Source organism: Pestalotiopsis fici (assembly GCF_000516985.1).
Source record: "Pestalotiopsis fici W106-1 unplaced genomic scaffold PFICI_Scf_12, whole genome shotgun sequence".
In the NCBI taxonomy this organism is placed as follows: domain Eukaryota; kingdom Fungi; phylum Ascomycota; class Sordariomycetes; order Amphisphaeriales; family Sporocadaceae; genus Pestalotiopsis; species Pestalotiopsis fici.
This window is the reverse complement of record NW_006917102.1, coordinates 704,581-720,073: the sequence shown is the minus strand read 5'-3', so window position 1 is coordinate 720,073 and position 15,493 is coordinate 704,581. Positions and strand designations below refer to the sequence as shown.

Below are 15,493 nucleotides of genomic sequence, written 5' to 3'. Positions count from 1 at the left end.
TTGTGGTATTCAAGACTTCTTCTGCAGGCGAGCAAAGTTGATTGGAATAACTGTTTGTCAGGGCAAGAAAATTCTTGACTGGTTTTGCTTTGTCGAGGTAGAAAGGGAATCGGAAAATGCAAAGCAGGTACTAGACTGGGTACAGTAGTAGTATGTGACCTTCTTCCTTCTAGCTAAACCTGAACCTGGTCTAGGGGAACGGGCAGTGGATCGTCCTGAATCCCCAGTGCTTGTTTGCTTGCTTTCTGGAGTGGTCGGGGGCAGGCCCAGTACGTACCTCTTGAGGCTCGTTCAGGCCCCAGAACCACCCACGGGCAGGGCACTTTGTGATTGGTCGCAGCTTGTTGCATTACGAGAGCTTCCTGCCGCCTTACCGCTCGGGCCACTCGCCCTGTCTAGGACCCAGTCAAACAGCATTCAACCTACCCAAGCTCGCCGCCTCTCACCCACCACGTACGTAGCGGACCGAAGGCTGGAGCTGTAGTTTGATCACTACTACTACAACACATCTACAATTCAATTGGCGACTCTCGACCTCTGTCCTCCCGACCACGGATCAGTACCCACCATCGTTTGAACTTTACGAGGGGCACAAGTTCTCGAGTAAAACATCCAACATAAGCACATCATCACAGTCCATATCCCACCACAGCAACCATGGGCTCTGAGCCGCAGTACGCCAAATGGCCCTTGTTGCCATTGAGCCAGCACGTCTTTACGCTCACGAATCCCTACGCCGCCCGGCCTGCTATCCAAGCTTCCACAAAAGCCCTCCAAGATGCTATCAGCGAGCACAAGATGGCACCGCTTTACCGGTACCTGGCGCACCCGACCGAAGGCATCCTGAACCCCGCCGGCGAGGGAACAGCTGCGTCATCGCAGAAGTCCACAGGTCGCAAGCCCAGCACCGTTGGCATGGTTGCTACCGGTTCTTCCAAGACCGCTAGTCTTCCATGGGATGAGGATGTCTACAAGAAATTGAAGGCCGAGAATGACAAGGAGCTCGAGGATCTGCAGAAGGAGGAGGACGAGGCTGTTGAGAAGGCTGGCGACACCGAGGTCTCGGCTGCACGAGGAAAGAGAGCAGAGATTTATGCTAGAGTTGGCGACAAGGTACGCAAACATGCTCACATACTGGAACTACTGCTAATATGAGGTGGCGCATTGCAGGACAAGGCGATAGCCGCATACGAGGACCTGTTCGAGAAGACCGGTATACTAGGTACCAAGATCGATCTGGTACTCGCCATCATCCGTGTCGGCCTCTTTTTTGGCGACAAGTCATTAGTCAAGAAGCAGATTATCAGAGCAAAGGCACTGGTTGAGAGTGGAGGTGACTGGGACCGTCGCAACCGCCTCAAGGCCTACGAGGGTCTCCATCTGCTTACTGTCCGTTCCTACAACCTCGCCGCTCCCTTGCTCCTTGACTCGCTCTCCACCTTTACCAGCTACGAATTGTGCACATATTCCAACTTGGTCGTCTACTCCGTATTAGCAGGTTCGGTGTCCCTGAAGCGGGTAGACTTCAAGAGCAAGGTCGTGGACGCGCCCGAGATCAAGGCTATTCTGGGTGCAGATGGTGAGGACAAGATTCTTGCCCTGTCGGGCGCCATCTCTGCCGGTCCTGGTGCCGACGAGGATACTAGCATGTCCGGTACAACCGCCAAGTCTGCCAGTGCTGCACCCAAGGGCACCACAGTCGTGAACCTGACTACCCTCGGCTCCGGTGCCGACCAAACCGAGACAGAAGCTGCTGTTGATTTCTCGTCGTTAGCGCAGCTTGTCAACAGCCTGTACAACGGTCACTACAAGCTTTTCTTCCAGGCTCTCGCTCTCGTAGAGGAGCAGTTCTTGACGCAGGACCGCTACCTGCACGAGCACCGAGGCTGGTTTATTCGTGAGATGCGCCTCCGCGCTTACCAGCAACTGCTGCAAAGCTACCGTGTCGTCGGTCTGGAGAGCATGGCAAACGACTTTGGTGTAACAGTGGATTTCTTGGACCGGTGAGTTACCTTTATTTGTTGCCTCTGAGCGCCACACTAGAAACTAACATATTCCATTAGTGATCTCGCAAAGTTCATCGCTGGTGGCCGGATTCCCTGCACCATTGACCGTGTGACGGGCAAGGGCGTTATTGAGACAAACCGCCCCGACGATAAGAACAAGCAGTACCAGGACGTTGTAAAGCAAGGCGATCAGCTCATTACCAAACTCCAGAAGTATGGTCAGGCTGTGCGTCTACGCGGAAGCGAGCGTGCATAATTCAATTATTGTAACATCAGGTTGCATGGGCCGTCACAGTGTCAGAGAGGACATGTGAATATTAGAGCATGGCTATACATATGAAAGAAGAAGGAAGGCATGCATGCAAATAGATAGGCGCAACCAAATGAACTAATTCAATGAAAGTGATGCAAGCTCATTCCCAGACTGATTTGATGGGATAATTTTGTTTCGTTTATTCTTTATTCTTTGATTTACCCTCTACGTTCCATTTTATGCTTCCTGTCGAAAGTTCAAGACAACAGCGCAAATCATAATCCGAGATGCTAGAATCAAACGCAACATGGTATGATGGGGTTATATGCAGTGCGGCTGGTATAAAAACCAGTTCTCATCGTGAGACATCTAGATTGCGAAAAGGAGGGCTGGGAGAAGCAACTTAAAAGCTCAACATCTTTCCTCTTACAAAGAAAAGGCCAGCTCTTTCTAGACACCAATTCATCGGAACTCGTCCATAAACTCCTTGTGGAACTTCTTGATGCTGCCAATCCACTCGGTGCCGGGGGCCAGGAAGGTGGTTCTAAAGTGCAGACTGCCCTCTCTCTGACCGAATCCGGAGCCCGGAACGACACAGACGCCGGTAGCCTCGAGCAGGCGCATGCAGTACAACTCGTCGGGGGTACGGCCCTCCTTCTTTGCGGCCTCGGCGGCCTTGGCCGGGACGTGGATGGTGGGGAAGAGGTACATGGAACCCTGGGGCTCGCCGCACTCGACGCCCTCCATGTCCTTGAAGGCCTCGTAGAGGGCAAAGGCGCGCTCCTTGAGGCCGTTGAAGATCTTGCTGTACTCCTTGTCGTAGAGCTCAAAGGACGGCTCGCCCTTTTGGGGCGGGTTGACCATGAGCTCGACCAGGCACTGGCCAATGACGGGGGCGCACAGGGTGATGGAGACGAACTTGTAGATCTCGGCCTCGACCTCGGGGTCGAAACCAATCAGCTCAAAGTAGCCGCCACGGTGACCGCACTCGCCGACCATACCCTTGGAAATGGAGTGCAGAGATGCGAGCTCGACGCCCTTGTACTTGTCCGAGTTCTCCTTCTGCAGCTTGAGCAGAATCTCACGGAAAGAGTGGAAGGCGCCGAGGAAGACGTTGGTCTGGTAGACCTCGTCAGCCATGATGACGAGGTTCTCCTGCACGGCAAAGTCGATCACGGAGCGAATGTCGCCCTCGGAGAGCGAGGCGCCAGTCGGGTTTCCGGGGTTGATGATGACAATGGCGCGGACGTCGGTGCCGCTGCTCTTGGCCTTTTCGTAAGACTCCTTGATCTCCTCGAGAGAGGTACCCCAGTTCGACGACTCATCGAGGTAGTAGGGAACGCACTTGGCGTCCAGAACTGACAGGGAAGCCGTGTACAGGGGGTATTGAGGAATGGGAACGAGAATTCCCGTGTCAGGACCGGCACAGATGGTGTGGAGGAGTGTGTTAACGCCAGACGACGCTCCGGCCGAAAGGTAAATGTGGGCAGGGTCGGCAGCGAAACCGTCGCGCTCTGTATAGTCTGTCAGCCGATGCAACTCCAAGAATGCTCTGCGACACGGGGAATCCACATACTCTCCAGGAACTTGGCGATGCTCTCCTTGATCGCCGGCACACCAGCACTGGCGCTGTAGGCTCCAACACTTCCAACCTGGCTCAAGAGCCACTTTGCGCGGCTAATGACATCGGACTTGTATCCGAGGCTGTTGATCAGTACATCCTCGTGCTCGAGCAGCAGCGGGTTCTCGAGCAGACTGAGGACCTGGCGGAAAAAGGTAATGGGCTTCTGGTCGAGCTGCTGGGGGTTGCCAATGTTGGCGCTGATGACCTGGTCAAAGGGCAGGTCCTTGGCGTCGCCCTTGCGGATCTTGGCACGGTACTCCTCCGACTTGACGGCCAGTTCACCGCGGACGGCGTACTTGGCCTCGACAACGTGCGGGTTGATGTTCTTGATGTTGAGACGGCCCATGGTTGCGACGCTGCTGTGAAAACTTCGTGTGTGGCAATCTAACAAGAACTTTTGTCGCGATGGAGGGGTAGTTGACGACGAAGATAGTAGTAATAGTGGCGCCGGCGGGGTACCTGCTATCAAGCCAGGGCAAGGTTAACAAACGATACTAGTGACTGCCTTGATGATAACCCAAGCGAACAACGGTGAGGACAGGCTAGGAATGGGGATTCTTTTTTGTGGAAACAAAATGAGAGCGAAAGACACAAGAAGTCCAGCGACTAGACACGATGGACCACCACTGGGAACAAATAGAAAAAAAATCCAAGGAATTTGGTTCGCATGATCATTGGGAAACACCGCATGTTGCTAGTTGAGTGACGATCAGAAAATCGGTGCCAGGGTCCCCATTCACACTGCCATGGGTGGATTCGTCAAAGGGTATGACCCGAAAGGGCTGGGTGTCTTCTGATCCACTTGTATCATGTTCGTAGGCTGAATTTGGCAGTGACGGCGTTGCAACGAAGCTTGAGGTTGTTTCGCGGGCGGCCGAGATCGGGGAATTATGATATCGGGGCTCTGAGCTAAGTCGATAGTGGAGCTCATCGTGTACGGAATAGTGTACAGTCAGACTTCAGATGTCGCCGAACCCGAGCCCGCGCGCAAAGATAAGCCGGGGAGAGAGAAAAAAAAAATATTGGATTGGGTAAACGCGTAGACGATGGGAAAAGGAAAATGGTGAAGAGAAAGCCCATACCTGTGGATAGAGTGCCGCGCCACCGACACCGAGATGCATTATAAAAATGCCCATTTGCAACAACAGCGTTTGAACGAAGCAGAGCTGGAGCTGCTTCTACAGCTCTGGCCCTAGCCCGGCCCAGGCTAGCTAACTGTGTTGCCATTCAACCTCCGAGATGGTATTTTTTTGATGTATGACTTGGTCGGATGATGGATGTATGAATGAACAGACGAAGAAGGAATTGACCAACGATTCGTGTGACAGCACAAGGAGAATGTGATTCTTTTTCTCAAGCAGATGACCAGAGCAGTCGGTCAACTTTAAAAAAGAAAAAGGGATCCCTCTCGGGGTTAAGCCAGACCAACAACGGTTGGCCGGCAAAGCTGGGGGTCTTGGGGGTTTCGTCTCACCGCAGTCCCGGAGCAGTCTAGCCCCTGGAAGCCAAGCGTGGTGGCTTAAAGTTTCCCGAAGAGAAACAATTTGGTAAAAGTGAAGGACATGTAGTTTTATATATTTATAACAATATCTCCTGGTTCCTCCAACTGAAGGGTTGGGCAAGAGCTGATTGTGTAAAAGAAATATGAATTTCCAAGAGTCCTTGGACCTTTCATCTGCATACTTGTAGTTGGCAATTTTCAAGATATTGACGACCTACAGTAGATAACGGAAATTAATTGAGATAAGCGTCGACAGATGATTCAAATACCTATATAATACTAGCAGCTCACGAGAAAATCTGTTGGGAATATCGACAAAAGCAATTCTTAGACTTTTTGAATGCCAAGCTACTGTACATGGCAATGCGCAGCTTCGAGTCGGTAGTAGGCAGACAACAAACACTTTGAAAATATGTCACCAGTCACAAAATGGCTTCATCAAGGCGACTTCCATTTTCCAGCATGAGGAGAAAAAGAATACCACATTTTCACCTCTTCTGCTTTCACTACAACTTGTCCTCCTTTTTCAGTGCATCAATGACTTGGTCCGTCGTCCACAAGGGGCCGTACCCAAAAGCAAAATCATGCAGACTCCGTTGATGCTGCTCCTCGTCGACACTATAGCACGCATCACTGACCAGCCACGTCTCCCAGCCGAGATTGAACGCGCTCCGGGCCGTCGTCTCACAGCAGCAGTCCGTCATGACCCCGCAAACGACGACGCGGTCCACCTGGTCGCGCTCGAGCAACTGGGCGAGGTTGGTATTGACAAAGGCGTCGTAGGTGTTCTTGGCGACCACGGGCGCGTCGCCGACGGACTGCTTCACCCAGGGAATCAGCTCCCAGTCGGGACTCCCGCGGTGGATGGAGCCGTCGACTCCCCATTTGCGCACGAGCTGGTTTTTGTAGGGACGCTTAAAATCCTCTTCTGGATGGCCGTGCTGCGTGTAAATGATGGGCTTTGCTTGGTCTGAAAAGTGCTTCTGAAGCGTCTTGATGTTGGGCGTGGCCTTTTCAGCCATGTCGCTAAAGTATTGCTGCATATCAATCACCAGCAGTGCCGTCTTCATGGTCGCCACTTCTTTCTGCTGCGCGGTAAATCTATGCAATAGTCTGGCTTGAGCTCACTTGTTAAATCTTCTTTGAGTTAAGCTTGTATATTGTGCTGAGTTGAAGAGAGCAGCTCGCACTATTGGGGGTCTAAATAATCAATGGTCTTTGTCAAGAGTCGGTAGACATCATAGGTGCGGACCTGGGTGAACCTAACCGTTTGGGGCAATCATCATGCTGCATTACCGCTTTTGCTCCCGGCCATGTCGGGAATCTCGAGCCTGGAACCACGGAACATCCCATGGGAATATAATAATTCGAAATCCTAACGGCATTGAGTCTTGGAGCTCATTATGGTGGATTAAGAAAAGTGGTATTGCGAACAGGTAGTTGGCTTGATCATACGGTCATCTACACATTGCAGGTGGCATGGAATTTAGTGCTTGACATGGAATGATATATTCCATTTAATGTATGATACGAGGGATTTCGAACAGCAAATAACAATTTTTCCGTGGTAGCAACAAGCAATTTGGTGTAATTGTGAAGGGATTCTTGGTGTTGTAGGAGCTTTGCCCCAAAAGTCTTCAAGGGGGAAACGGTACCGAAAAGTTGCACTAGGAACCGCAGGGAAAACAGCAATATAGATTCTCTGACCTTTCGTGGAAGATGTTCTAGAAATATCTAGTGTGAAATTATGAGTGCTGTCCGTGAGCCCTTGCCAGCAAACGGAACTAAATAGAAGTATAGAATACAAGTGAATATGTGTTGCCAAAAATACATCGACTTGGTTTTGAAAAAATTGCGAGATTCTCTATGCTCTTGTATAAGATGGCCAGAAGAAGCAATTCACTTAGGTGCAGAGGGGACTACCGGAATATGATTGTTTGACAAGGGGTCGATACGAGACATTTATTGGGAGGTAGTGGGTGGTAAGTCTTGAAATAATAGAAGTCAAGTATGCATTACGCATGCTCAGCAACAAGAAACGTAATCAAATATCACAATTGAAAGGCCAGATTGATTTAACAGGTTTCTATTTCTTCCTTCGATCTTCGATGAAGAGAAGGAATTTATAGATGATGATGCTATAGCTCCTTTCCGTGTATCCTGTAATGACCCATGCCAAAACATTCGACGACAACAACGATGACGACGATGATGATTATGAGGGGGGTATTTCCATGTAACATGCCAAAACTCCTTTCTGTGTATCCTGTTGCAATCCGATCGAAGCGTTCGACGATAATGATGATGAGGGGGTATTTCCAAATGATAATGCCAAAACTCCTTTCCGTAGATCCTTTCATCCACCCGGGAGCATTGCTCAACCGGTGATCAGGTCCAAACAAATGCCAAGGCGAATGTTGGGAAAATGAAAATGCAAAAGAAAGCAAATATGGTGACAAAGTTGAAAGCAAAATCCTGAGCGGACAGTGTGCTTCGGAGAGAAGCTGCCCTCGTCCCTTCTACTCCTCGGTCTCCTCGGCATCTCCGTCGCCCTCCTCAACGCACTCCTCGGCATCGTCTTCGTCTTGATTGGGCTTTTCTAGCGGCACCTCAGTGCGCTCATGGCCAGCCTTACGCTCTTCAGCCAGGCGAGCTACTCCCGCCCAGCGGCCAATAACCTTGATTCTGACTTGGGGAGTTTGTCGGATGATGAGCGAAGCTCGGCTTTGGGCGAGCTTGGAAGTGCCGGGCTTGACAACCCTGAGATTGACACGCCCGCCGGGGGTCTTCCGCTCGATGCGAACTGGGGAGTCACATACATGTCAGCTTGTCAATTCCTTCTCGGGGGAGTGGTTGAGCTACAGGTAATGGGTAGGAATTCGTTTCCACAGGATAGAAAGATGAGACGGGGTCACAATTCAATAGAAGCAGACTGTCTTGAACGAGGCACGCGAAATGATAAAGGCAAGAAAAGCAAATGGTCTTTTGGGACTTACAGGGAAGTGTCCTTTCGCCGATTGGGGCTCGAGATCTCAGATAGTACTGATGCCGGTAAACCGGCTCTTTGACAGCACTCTCGGGAGTCACCGGAGCAGTGGCCTTCTCAGTGATGTTCTGAGCAGTGGTCTGCTTCTTGTTCTCGCCCATTTTGATTTTCTTGATCGGAAAAATGGACAGGAGAGGTGGAATCCAGTTACTAGGTGTGAGTGGAACCACTGCGACGTGTTGGTTGTGGTGTTAAGAGAGCAGCAGGTGGTCCAGTAGACTTGAGGTAGAGAGACGACTCAATGAACAGAGGAAGTGAGATATAATCAAGTTGACTGATATGATTTGAACCACTACAGTGTTTTGAGCGTATTGTTGCAAGAGTAGCAAGATGGTTAACCGATTCGAAGAAGGGAGCAGAGATGTTGTCTGGGTGAGGAAAATGAGAAGCAAAAGATACTGTGGAACAAGCAAGGCTCTGTTTTTAGACGAGATGGGAGACAAATTTGAGTTTTCTGAATGTAAACAATGGTTTTTGCCATCTCTGGGAGTCTGCTCTTGACTGCCTAACTGCCTACATCAACAGTGTTCTTCACAACAGGATGATCATAGTGGCACTCTAACAAGGTACCTAGAGTAGGTTCGATGCGACATGAAGTTTAATGTTTAATCTGACATGCCATTAACGAGAAATCCGGAGAAAGATCTAGGAACCCCTTTCCAAGTCTGTATCATACGAGCGTCCGACCACTAACGACACCATCAGGTACGCGTATGCCCTTGTCACGCCCAGTTACAATTTTGGAATTGTGTCGGAGGTGTCCGCTCATAGTGAGCAGGTCAGACTCCCGATCTAGCTTTCTCTCGAATTTTGACATGCAGTATATTCTTTCCAAGCTCCTTGAGACATCCAGAAGAAAGATAAGTAATATTCAAACAGTTGTGGTTTTACTTATGCTGTAACAGACAAAACATGAGATTCGAAATCATTACGTGTCTACAATGGATTGCTGGCAACTTTATGGGAGAAACATTTGAAGCAAGCAAAGAAGCTGTCCAAGATATATCTGTTGATTTTGCGCCGGATCACTTAGGGTAGCAAGTTCTTCGCGATGTGATACCACTATCAATCGAAGGAAGCAGCTGGAGAGGAAAGTATCATGGCAGAAAATTCGATCATGATGAGTAGCCCTCGTGGATGGTTCTGACAGGGGAGGCAGTAGCCTCGGCGTTTTTTCTTCATATTCGGCCGAATACTCTCTTTCGCCTTTACGAAGCATCTCTCCAACACATACACTGCTATTGCCATCTCGAAACTGATCTAAAGACGGCTCTAAGTCGTCGAGCTCTTGTAAGGTGGTCTAATAACAACCAAGAGTTGACTACATTAAGACAATATACTTGATGTATTTGCACTCTGCCCACTGAGCATGGGTAGAGGGAGGGAAAGGAGAGTGTGGAAGCTGGCCGTACCGTCACAGGTGACCCGTACACTGACAAGTACTGTAAGAAAGCGCAGAGCTGCTAAAGAGCCTTTTCAACTATATCTGCCTGGAGCCTAACTACCCGGGAATGTACTACCCCCGAAAAGATCCAGGACGCCACAAACGGCGCGTTGTGGATGCCCTCAAATTAATACGACAAACAAAAGAGAAAACATGTTTAAGCATTATTTACAGTCGTTTCTGGTGCTCCTTGGGTACGATGAGGCACCTTGGGTCGTTATGGCAGAGAAACTTCATCGCCGAGATAAGAAAAAAAAACCCAACATATCGGAGCAGCACATTCACAAATGGGAATATTGACCTGGTTGCCTGGGTAACTGAGATGCTCTGGATGAAATCTTCTCTGTTCATTTTTTTTTTAAACTTCGAATACAACCGAATGACTGCACCCGGTGCCAGTCTCAACCTAATAAAGTACATCTAGCTGGACTTTTCAACAGGGTCCTCGGGCGAAAAGCTCAGGCTGACGCTGTTGACGCAGTGACGCTCGTCAGTGGGCGTAGGGTAGCCTTCTCCCTTGAAGACGTGGCCCAGATGTCCTCCGCAGTTGGAGCACACAATCTCAGTCCGGGCCATGCCGAAAGTGTTGTCGGTGTGGCGGGTGACGGCGCCGGGAATGCTGTCAAAGTAGGCGGGCCAGCCACAGCCCGACTTGAACTTGTGCGTGGCCTTGTACAGGGGAGCATTGCAGCCGGCGCACGTAAAGACGCCCGTCTCAGGGTAGGTCTTGTCAAACTTGCCAGATCCCGGGGGCTCCGTGCCCTTTTCTCTCAGGATTCTAAACTGCTCTGTTGGCGGTACCGAGTCAGTAATGAGGCGGATCACCGCCGGCGGCAGCGGAGGAAGTTCTATGGTCCCACATTACTACATACCTTTGTTCAAGACGGCCCGCCACTCGTCATCTGTCCGCTGGTCCGGATAAGACATCTTGCTAGAGCTCGACGAACTGAAGAGACTGCCGAAGAAGGGGATGCTGGGCATGGACCTCAAGGTTTCTGGGCTTCGACGCAGTGATTGGTGTGCCGAGGCTCGAGCTCTGGTGAAGCTGGAGAAGGTATACAATGAGCGAAGGAAAGTGGAGAAGGGCGGCAGTCGCATGAAGAAATTCTGGTCTGTCTCTTAATTGGACAAGTCAAGTTTACGCTGCCAAATGGCTGGGTACTGGGTATTTTTGTCTTGTTTCTGAATGTGCTTCTTATACTCAGTCTATCGTCGTATATAGAGTGGTTTTTCCTGTTGGCGAGTGCTGACAGATATCAATGCAAGTACTTGAGGAAAAAAAGAGATCATATGAGCGGGTGAGTTGGATGGGTATCATGAATTATTTGGAATTCTGGCGGCGGTGCAATGATGATGCCATCAAATCAGGGATCGGCGGGGCAAATTCCGCTGCTGTCAAGGGTCCAGTTACAGCACATTTAGCGTGTAGAGAAATCCCACCCGGAGCTTGCGGAGGTTAGAGCACTGGATTATGTCATCTGTTTTGGCAGCTCCAAAAAGAGCCCTGGAGCTCCGTCCAATTTAGTGGTAATCAGTGTACTGACGACCTTAACGGTACTACGTACAAGCTCAGCACGATCCACGATTAGCTTCATTATCATGTTGTAACATGATGGCTTGAATGAGAATAACATTTCGAGCTGGCAAATTGCGATAGTGACACTGTTGTGAAGAGTAGTCCGATTGCCGAGTATATCAGTAATGTCAAAAAGTGTAAAAGAAAAACTGGTGCAGCCCATGTTAAAGCTCAAATTTCCATGTGCTTCCCTTATAGTTGATTGTTAATACCTACCTACGTACCCTGGCAACCGAGAACCGCGGAATTGACATGACTCGAGAATTTCGTGGCCCGCCCTGCCCAGAATGCAATTGATGCTTGGAATATCCATGGTTGCGCTTGAATGAAACCATTCATTGCTATTCTAGATAAGAAGCGACTTGTCTCTTGGTCTCAACTCTGAAACTGTTCATCTTCTCCCTAGCTATTTACTCCTTCCAAACCACCTTGACTTGTTCTACAACGTACAACCACAAATTCCATCAGATAAAGAAAATGACGTCTACCGCCATCTTCGGCAGCACTGGCTTTGTCGGCGCCAACATTCTGTCGACGTTGCTTGGTATTGACAGCATCAGCGCCGTCCACACCATCTCGCGCCGCGCCCCTACAAGAGAGGGAGCCAAGCTCAACGCTCACATCGAGGCCGACACTGCAAAGTGGACTTCCGCCCTATCCGCCATTGCCCCTCCGCCAGACGTGCTCTTCTCGTCCGTGGGCACCACCAGAGCCGCAGCTGGCGGCATCGCTAATCAGTGGAAGATTGACCATGATCGTGAGCATTTCCCCAAGGGCAATCCCCCAGTATCCCTGCCGATGTGAATGACGGATAGCCAAACTAACCAATGTCTCTTGCAAATCCTAGTCAACGTCGACATTGCCAAAGCAGCCCGCGAGCAAGGCATCAAGACCTTTGTCTTCATCTCCTCTGCCGGCACCGAGGGCATGCTCGCCAACCGGGTCCCCTACTCGCAGATGAAGCAGGGTGTCGAGAAGACCATCAAGGAGCTCGAGTTTGAGCAGACCATTATTGTGCGACCCGGCGCCATCCTGGGCGAGCGCGAGACTCCCAAGAAGGGAGGCTCGACCCTATTTCACACCGTCATCAACGTCATGCCCGGTTTTGCCCGCGACCGTCTCGGCCAGGATGCCAACGTTATTGCCCGTGCCGCCGTCAATGCCGCTCTGCTGGCCCGTGACGGCAAGGCTCCCAGCAAGTACTGGGTTCTGGAGCAGGCCGACGTGGTCCGCCTCGGCCGCGACGAGTACAAGCTGTAGAGAAGCCCTCGCATCGGACTCGAAATGAACGACCACAACATGAGCCAGAATAGCCGTGCGTAATCGCGGCAGACACATGTAATACTAGAGTTCTTCCCGTTTTTGTTGATACCATAGTTGCAGCATAATTGAGATACCCCATACATTCCAAAACAGTCCGAGGTTCCTTGCTTCTGCCGGAGGTGCTTCGATCCCACGAAGCAATCTAAGACATCTTGCTAGGTGTGAGAGAGATATAGAATTGGAGAAATGGTATTGGGTACAGGTTGAATGTGCCACAAAGATAAACTAACAAAATGATACCTACTAACTCATGCTACCAATCAGATTCCATGCTCGCGGATACAGAATCTACAATCTAATCAGGCTGACATCTAGGATACCTTCTTCTTGTTTCAGACTCTCTAGTACGTCATTGCCAACCGGCCCGCCGACGCCCAGGATCATGAGCGCCTCATTGCCTCGCTTACCGTTGCCGCCCGCAGCCACGCCAGCGACAGCGCTGTCGACCTTTGCGAGGCCAAGATCCTCCTCTCCTCCAGCACCCGACGAGCGCCCGTCCTTCTTATCCACGAGGCTAGCCACCTGCATCCACTCAATGTTGACGCCCTTGCTTCCCAGCGCCATGCCGACGCCTCCAATCTTGCCTGGCTCATCATAGTTGTGGAGAATGAGCAGGGTGCCCTCGGGTGTGAAGGAGGAAGTGAAGCGATCCAGCTTGGAGATGAAGATACTACGGCCGCTCACATAGCCCTCAATGATCTGCTCACCTCTGCCCTCCCCGGTGGTCGTGCCATCGTATGACCGTAGGGTCACCAGGCTCGAGTACGGTGCCGCGCCATCAGCCGCCGCTCCGCGCGTGTGCACCTCGTCGATCACGATGCCCTTTTCCTTGGCAATCAGCGTCGCGTTGACAATGTTGACGTCGCGGCCGCCGCTCTCGGAAAAGGGCCCGACGAGGCCCTTGACCAGCGCCGCAAATACCGGCCTCGTGTTGGACACGCCGGCCAGTTCGCCCTGATAGACAAGCTCGAAACGGCGCCCGCCGACCCGTGCGCGGCTGCCGGCACGGGTTACATAATGTTGCGTATACAGGCCGCCCATCTTCTCGACAAGTCGAACAAACGGCTGCAGCTTGCGATACTCTTCGGGCAGGATCAGAGGGGCATTGACGGCCGCTGTTGGTAGCCCACCTTGTAATATCAGTAGAACCTGTCCGCATACGTCTAAACTAACGTTTTCCTGAGCCTCGACCGTGCTGGCACCCAGATGCGGCGTGCTGACCACCTTTTCGTGGCGGGCCAGCTGAGCTGCTACGCTGCCCTCCTCTGGTGGCTCCTTGGTAAAGACGTCGAGGCCGGCACCAGCGATCCATCCCTCGTCCAGTGCCTTAAGCAGAGCAGCCTCATTGTACACACCGCCGCGCGCGACGTTGAGCACACGAGCCGTCTTCTTCATCTTGCGAAACTCGTCCTCGCCGAGCAGGTCCAGCGTGGAGGCAAGCAAAGGGGTATGTATGGTGAGGAAATCCACGACTGGCAGCAGATCGGGCAGGCCGCCGCTCACGAGCTCGACGCCGGCGCCGCGGGCCACATCGGCACTCGCATAGGGGTCGGCGGCCAAGACCTTCATGCCCAAGCCCACGGCCATGCGGGCGACTTTCATGCCGACCTTGCCGAGGCCAATGATGCCGAGCGTCTTGCGGCCGACCTCGACGCCCACGAGCTTGCCGCGCTCCCACCGCCCGGCCTTGAAGGTGCGGTCCGCGCGCCCAATGTTGCGCGCCGTGGCCAGCAGCAGGGCCACCGTGTGCTCGGCCGCCGCGACAATGTTGCCCGACGGCGAGTTGACCACAATGATGCCCTGCGCCGTGGCCGCGTCCACGTCGATATTGTCGACCCCGACGCCGGCGCGGGCCACCACGCGCAGGTTCCTGCCCGCCGTGAGCACTTCGGACGTGACCTTGGTTTCGGACCGGACAATGAGGCCGTGGTACGACGGGATCAGCTCAATGAGCTCTTGGGGCGAGAGGCCGCCCGGTCGAGAGTCGACCTCGAAATCCGAGGCGAGCATGGCGAGGCCATCGGGAGAGACCTTTTCGGGGACTAGGATTCGCGGTTTTGAAGGAGACGAGGAGCTAGAGGAGCCATGGTGACGATCATCTACTACCGCGCCTGGCGCCATCTTGGAAGAGAGCGTATCGTGGTATATATAGTCTTGTACGAGCCTGCCACTTGAACAAGTCTGGCTTGGCCTACCTTGATTGCGGTGCAACAATGGGAAGGTCTAGCACCAAGCAATAGATTATACCGAGCTAAGGATGTGAGGATCTAAGGAAAAGTAAATAAAGAGTCAGAAAGGCTAGTTTATAGCAAGCTTCGTGAGGAGAAAGAAGGGGGGGGAATATTTACATTGCAGGCACAATGACGTTGGTAGCAAAGCATGTCACGCCTTTTACCTCTACTTGGAGTAACCCCATGGGACTGGCTGGTTGGCTTAGACTCGCATGTAAGCTCTGTTCAGGTCCCCTCAAGATTGTACTCCTTTCACTTTTCTTTTTCTATCTCTTGTCTCCCCTAACTTGCCTAATATCGGACGTATGATCATGCGGTTCGACGGCTTATGCTGCCGTCCTAAACCAGGGCCTGTAAGATCCCTCATGATTGGACCTATAATACGCCCTTGGAGAAGGTATCTCTGCATACGACTGCAGGCGCGGGATGTAGAGTTACACATACTTTCTGAGAAGCAGCGTCAGGCACGAATATGATGATTTCGTCATG

At 51.7% G+C, this 15,493-nt stretch overlaps 7 protein-coding genes across 7 annotated transcripts; 2 read left to right on the top strand and 5 right to left on the bottom strand.

The window, feature by feature from the left end:
- Positions 1–657: 657 nt before the first annotated feature.
- On the top strand, positions 658–2,262 carry PFICI_13980 (uncharacterized protein; the record flags this gene model as incomplete). The annotated part of the gene is made up of 3 exons (XM_007842561.1): positions 658–1,113; positions 1,171–2,003; positions 2,064–2,262. The coding sequence occupies 3 exons, from the start codon at positions 658–660 to the stop codon at positions 2,260–2,262; spliced, it is 1,488 nt and encodes a 495-aa protein (XP_007840752.1).
- A 459-nt stretch (positions 2,263–2,721) lies between these two features.
- PFICI_13979 (putative alanine aminotransferase) lies at positions 2,722–4,229 on the bottom strand (the record flags this gene model as incomplete). Its single annotated transcript, XM_007842560.1, has 2 exons — positions 2,722–3,773; positions 3,836–4,229. 2 exons carry the CDS (start codon positions 4,227–4,229, stop codon positions 2,722–2,724), a joined length of 1,446 nt encoding a protein of 481 aa, XP_007840751.1.
- Positions 4,230–5,890: 1,661 nt separating this feature from the next.
- Positions 5,891–6,454, bottom strand: PFICI_13978 (uncharacterized protein; the record flags this gene model as incomplete). Its single annotated transcript, XM_007842559.1, has 1 exon — positions 5,891–6,454. The coding sequence occupies one exon, from the start codon at positions 6,452–6,454 to the stop codon at positions 5,891–5,893; it is 564 nt and encodes a 187-aa protein (XP_007840750.1).
- A 1,449-nt stretch (positions 6,455–7,903) lies between these two features.
- Positions 7,904–8,531, bottom strand: PFICI_13977 (uncharacterized protein; the record flags this gene model as incomplete). Its single annotated transcript, XM_007842558.1, has 2 exons — positions 7,904–8,187; positions 8,381–8,531. 2 exons carry the CDS (start codon positions 8,529–8,531, stop codon positions 7,904–7,906), a joined length of 435 nt encoding a protein of 144 aa, XP_007840749.1.
- Positions 8,532–10,294: 1,763 nt separating this feature from the next.
- Positions 10,295–10,855, bottom strand: PFICI_13976 (uncharacterized protein; the record flags this gene model as incomplete). Its single annotated transcript, XM_007842557.1, has 2 exons — positions 10,295–10,662; positions 10,747–10,855. 2 exons carry the CDS (start codon positions 10,853–10,855, stop codon positions 10,295–10,297), a joined length of 477 nt encoding a protein of 158 aa, XP_007840748.1.
- A 1,072-nt stretch (positions 10,856–11,927) lies between these two features.
- On the top strand, positions 11,928–12,710 carry PFICI_13975 (Protein FMP52; the record flags this gene model as incomplete). The annotated part of the gene is made up of 2 exons (XM_007842556.1): positions 11,928–12,207; positions 12,298–12,710. 2 exons carry the CDS (start codon positions 11,928–11,930, stop codon positions 12,708–12,710), a joined length of 693 nt encoding a protein of 230 aa, XP_007840747.1.
- Positions 12,711–13,061: 351 nt separating this feature from the next.
- Positions 13,062–14,894, bottom strand: PFICI_13974 (uncharacterized protein; the record flags this gene model as incomplete). Its single annotated transcript, XM_007842555.1, has 1 exon — positions 13,062–14,894. One exon carries the CDS (start codon positions 14,892–14,894, stop codon positions 13,062–13,064), a length of 1,833 nt encoding a protein of 610 aa, XP_007840746.1.
- Positions 14,895–15,493: the final 599 nt, after the last annotated feature.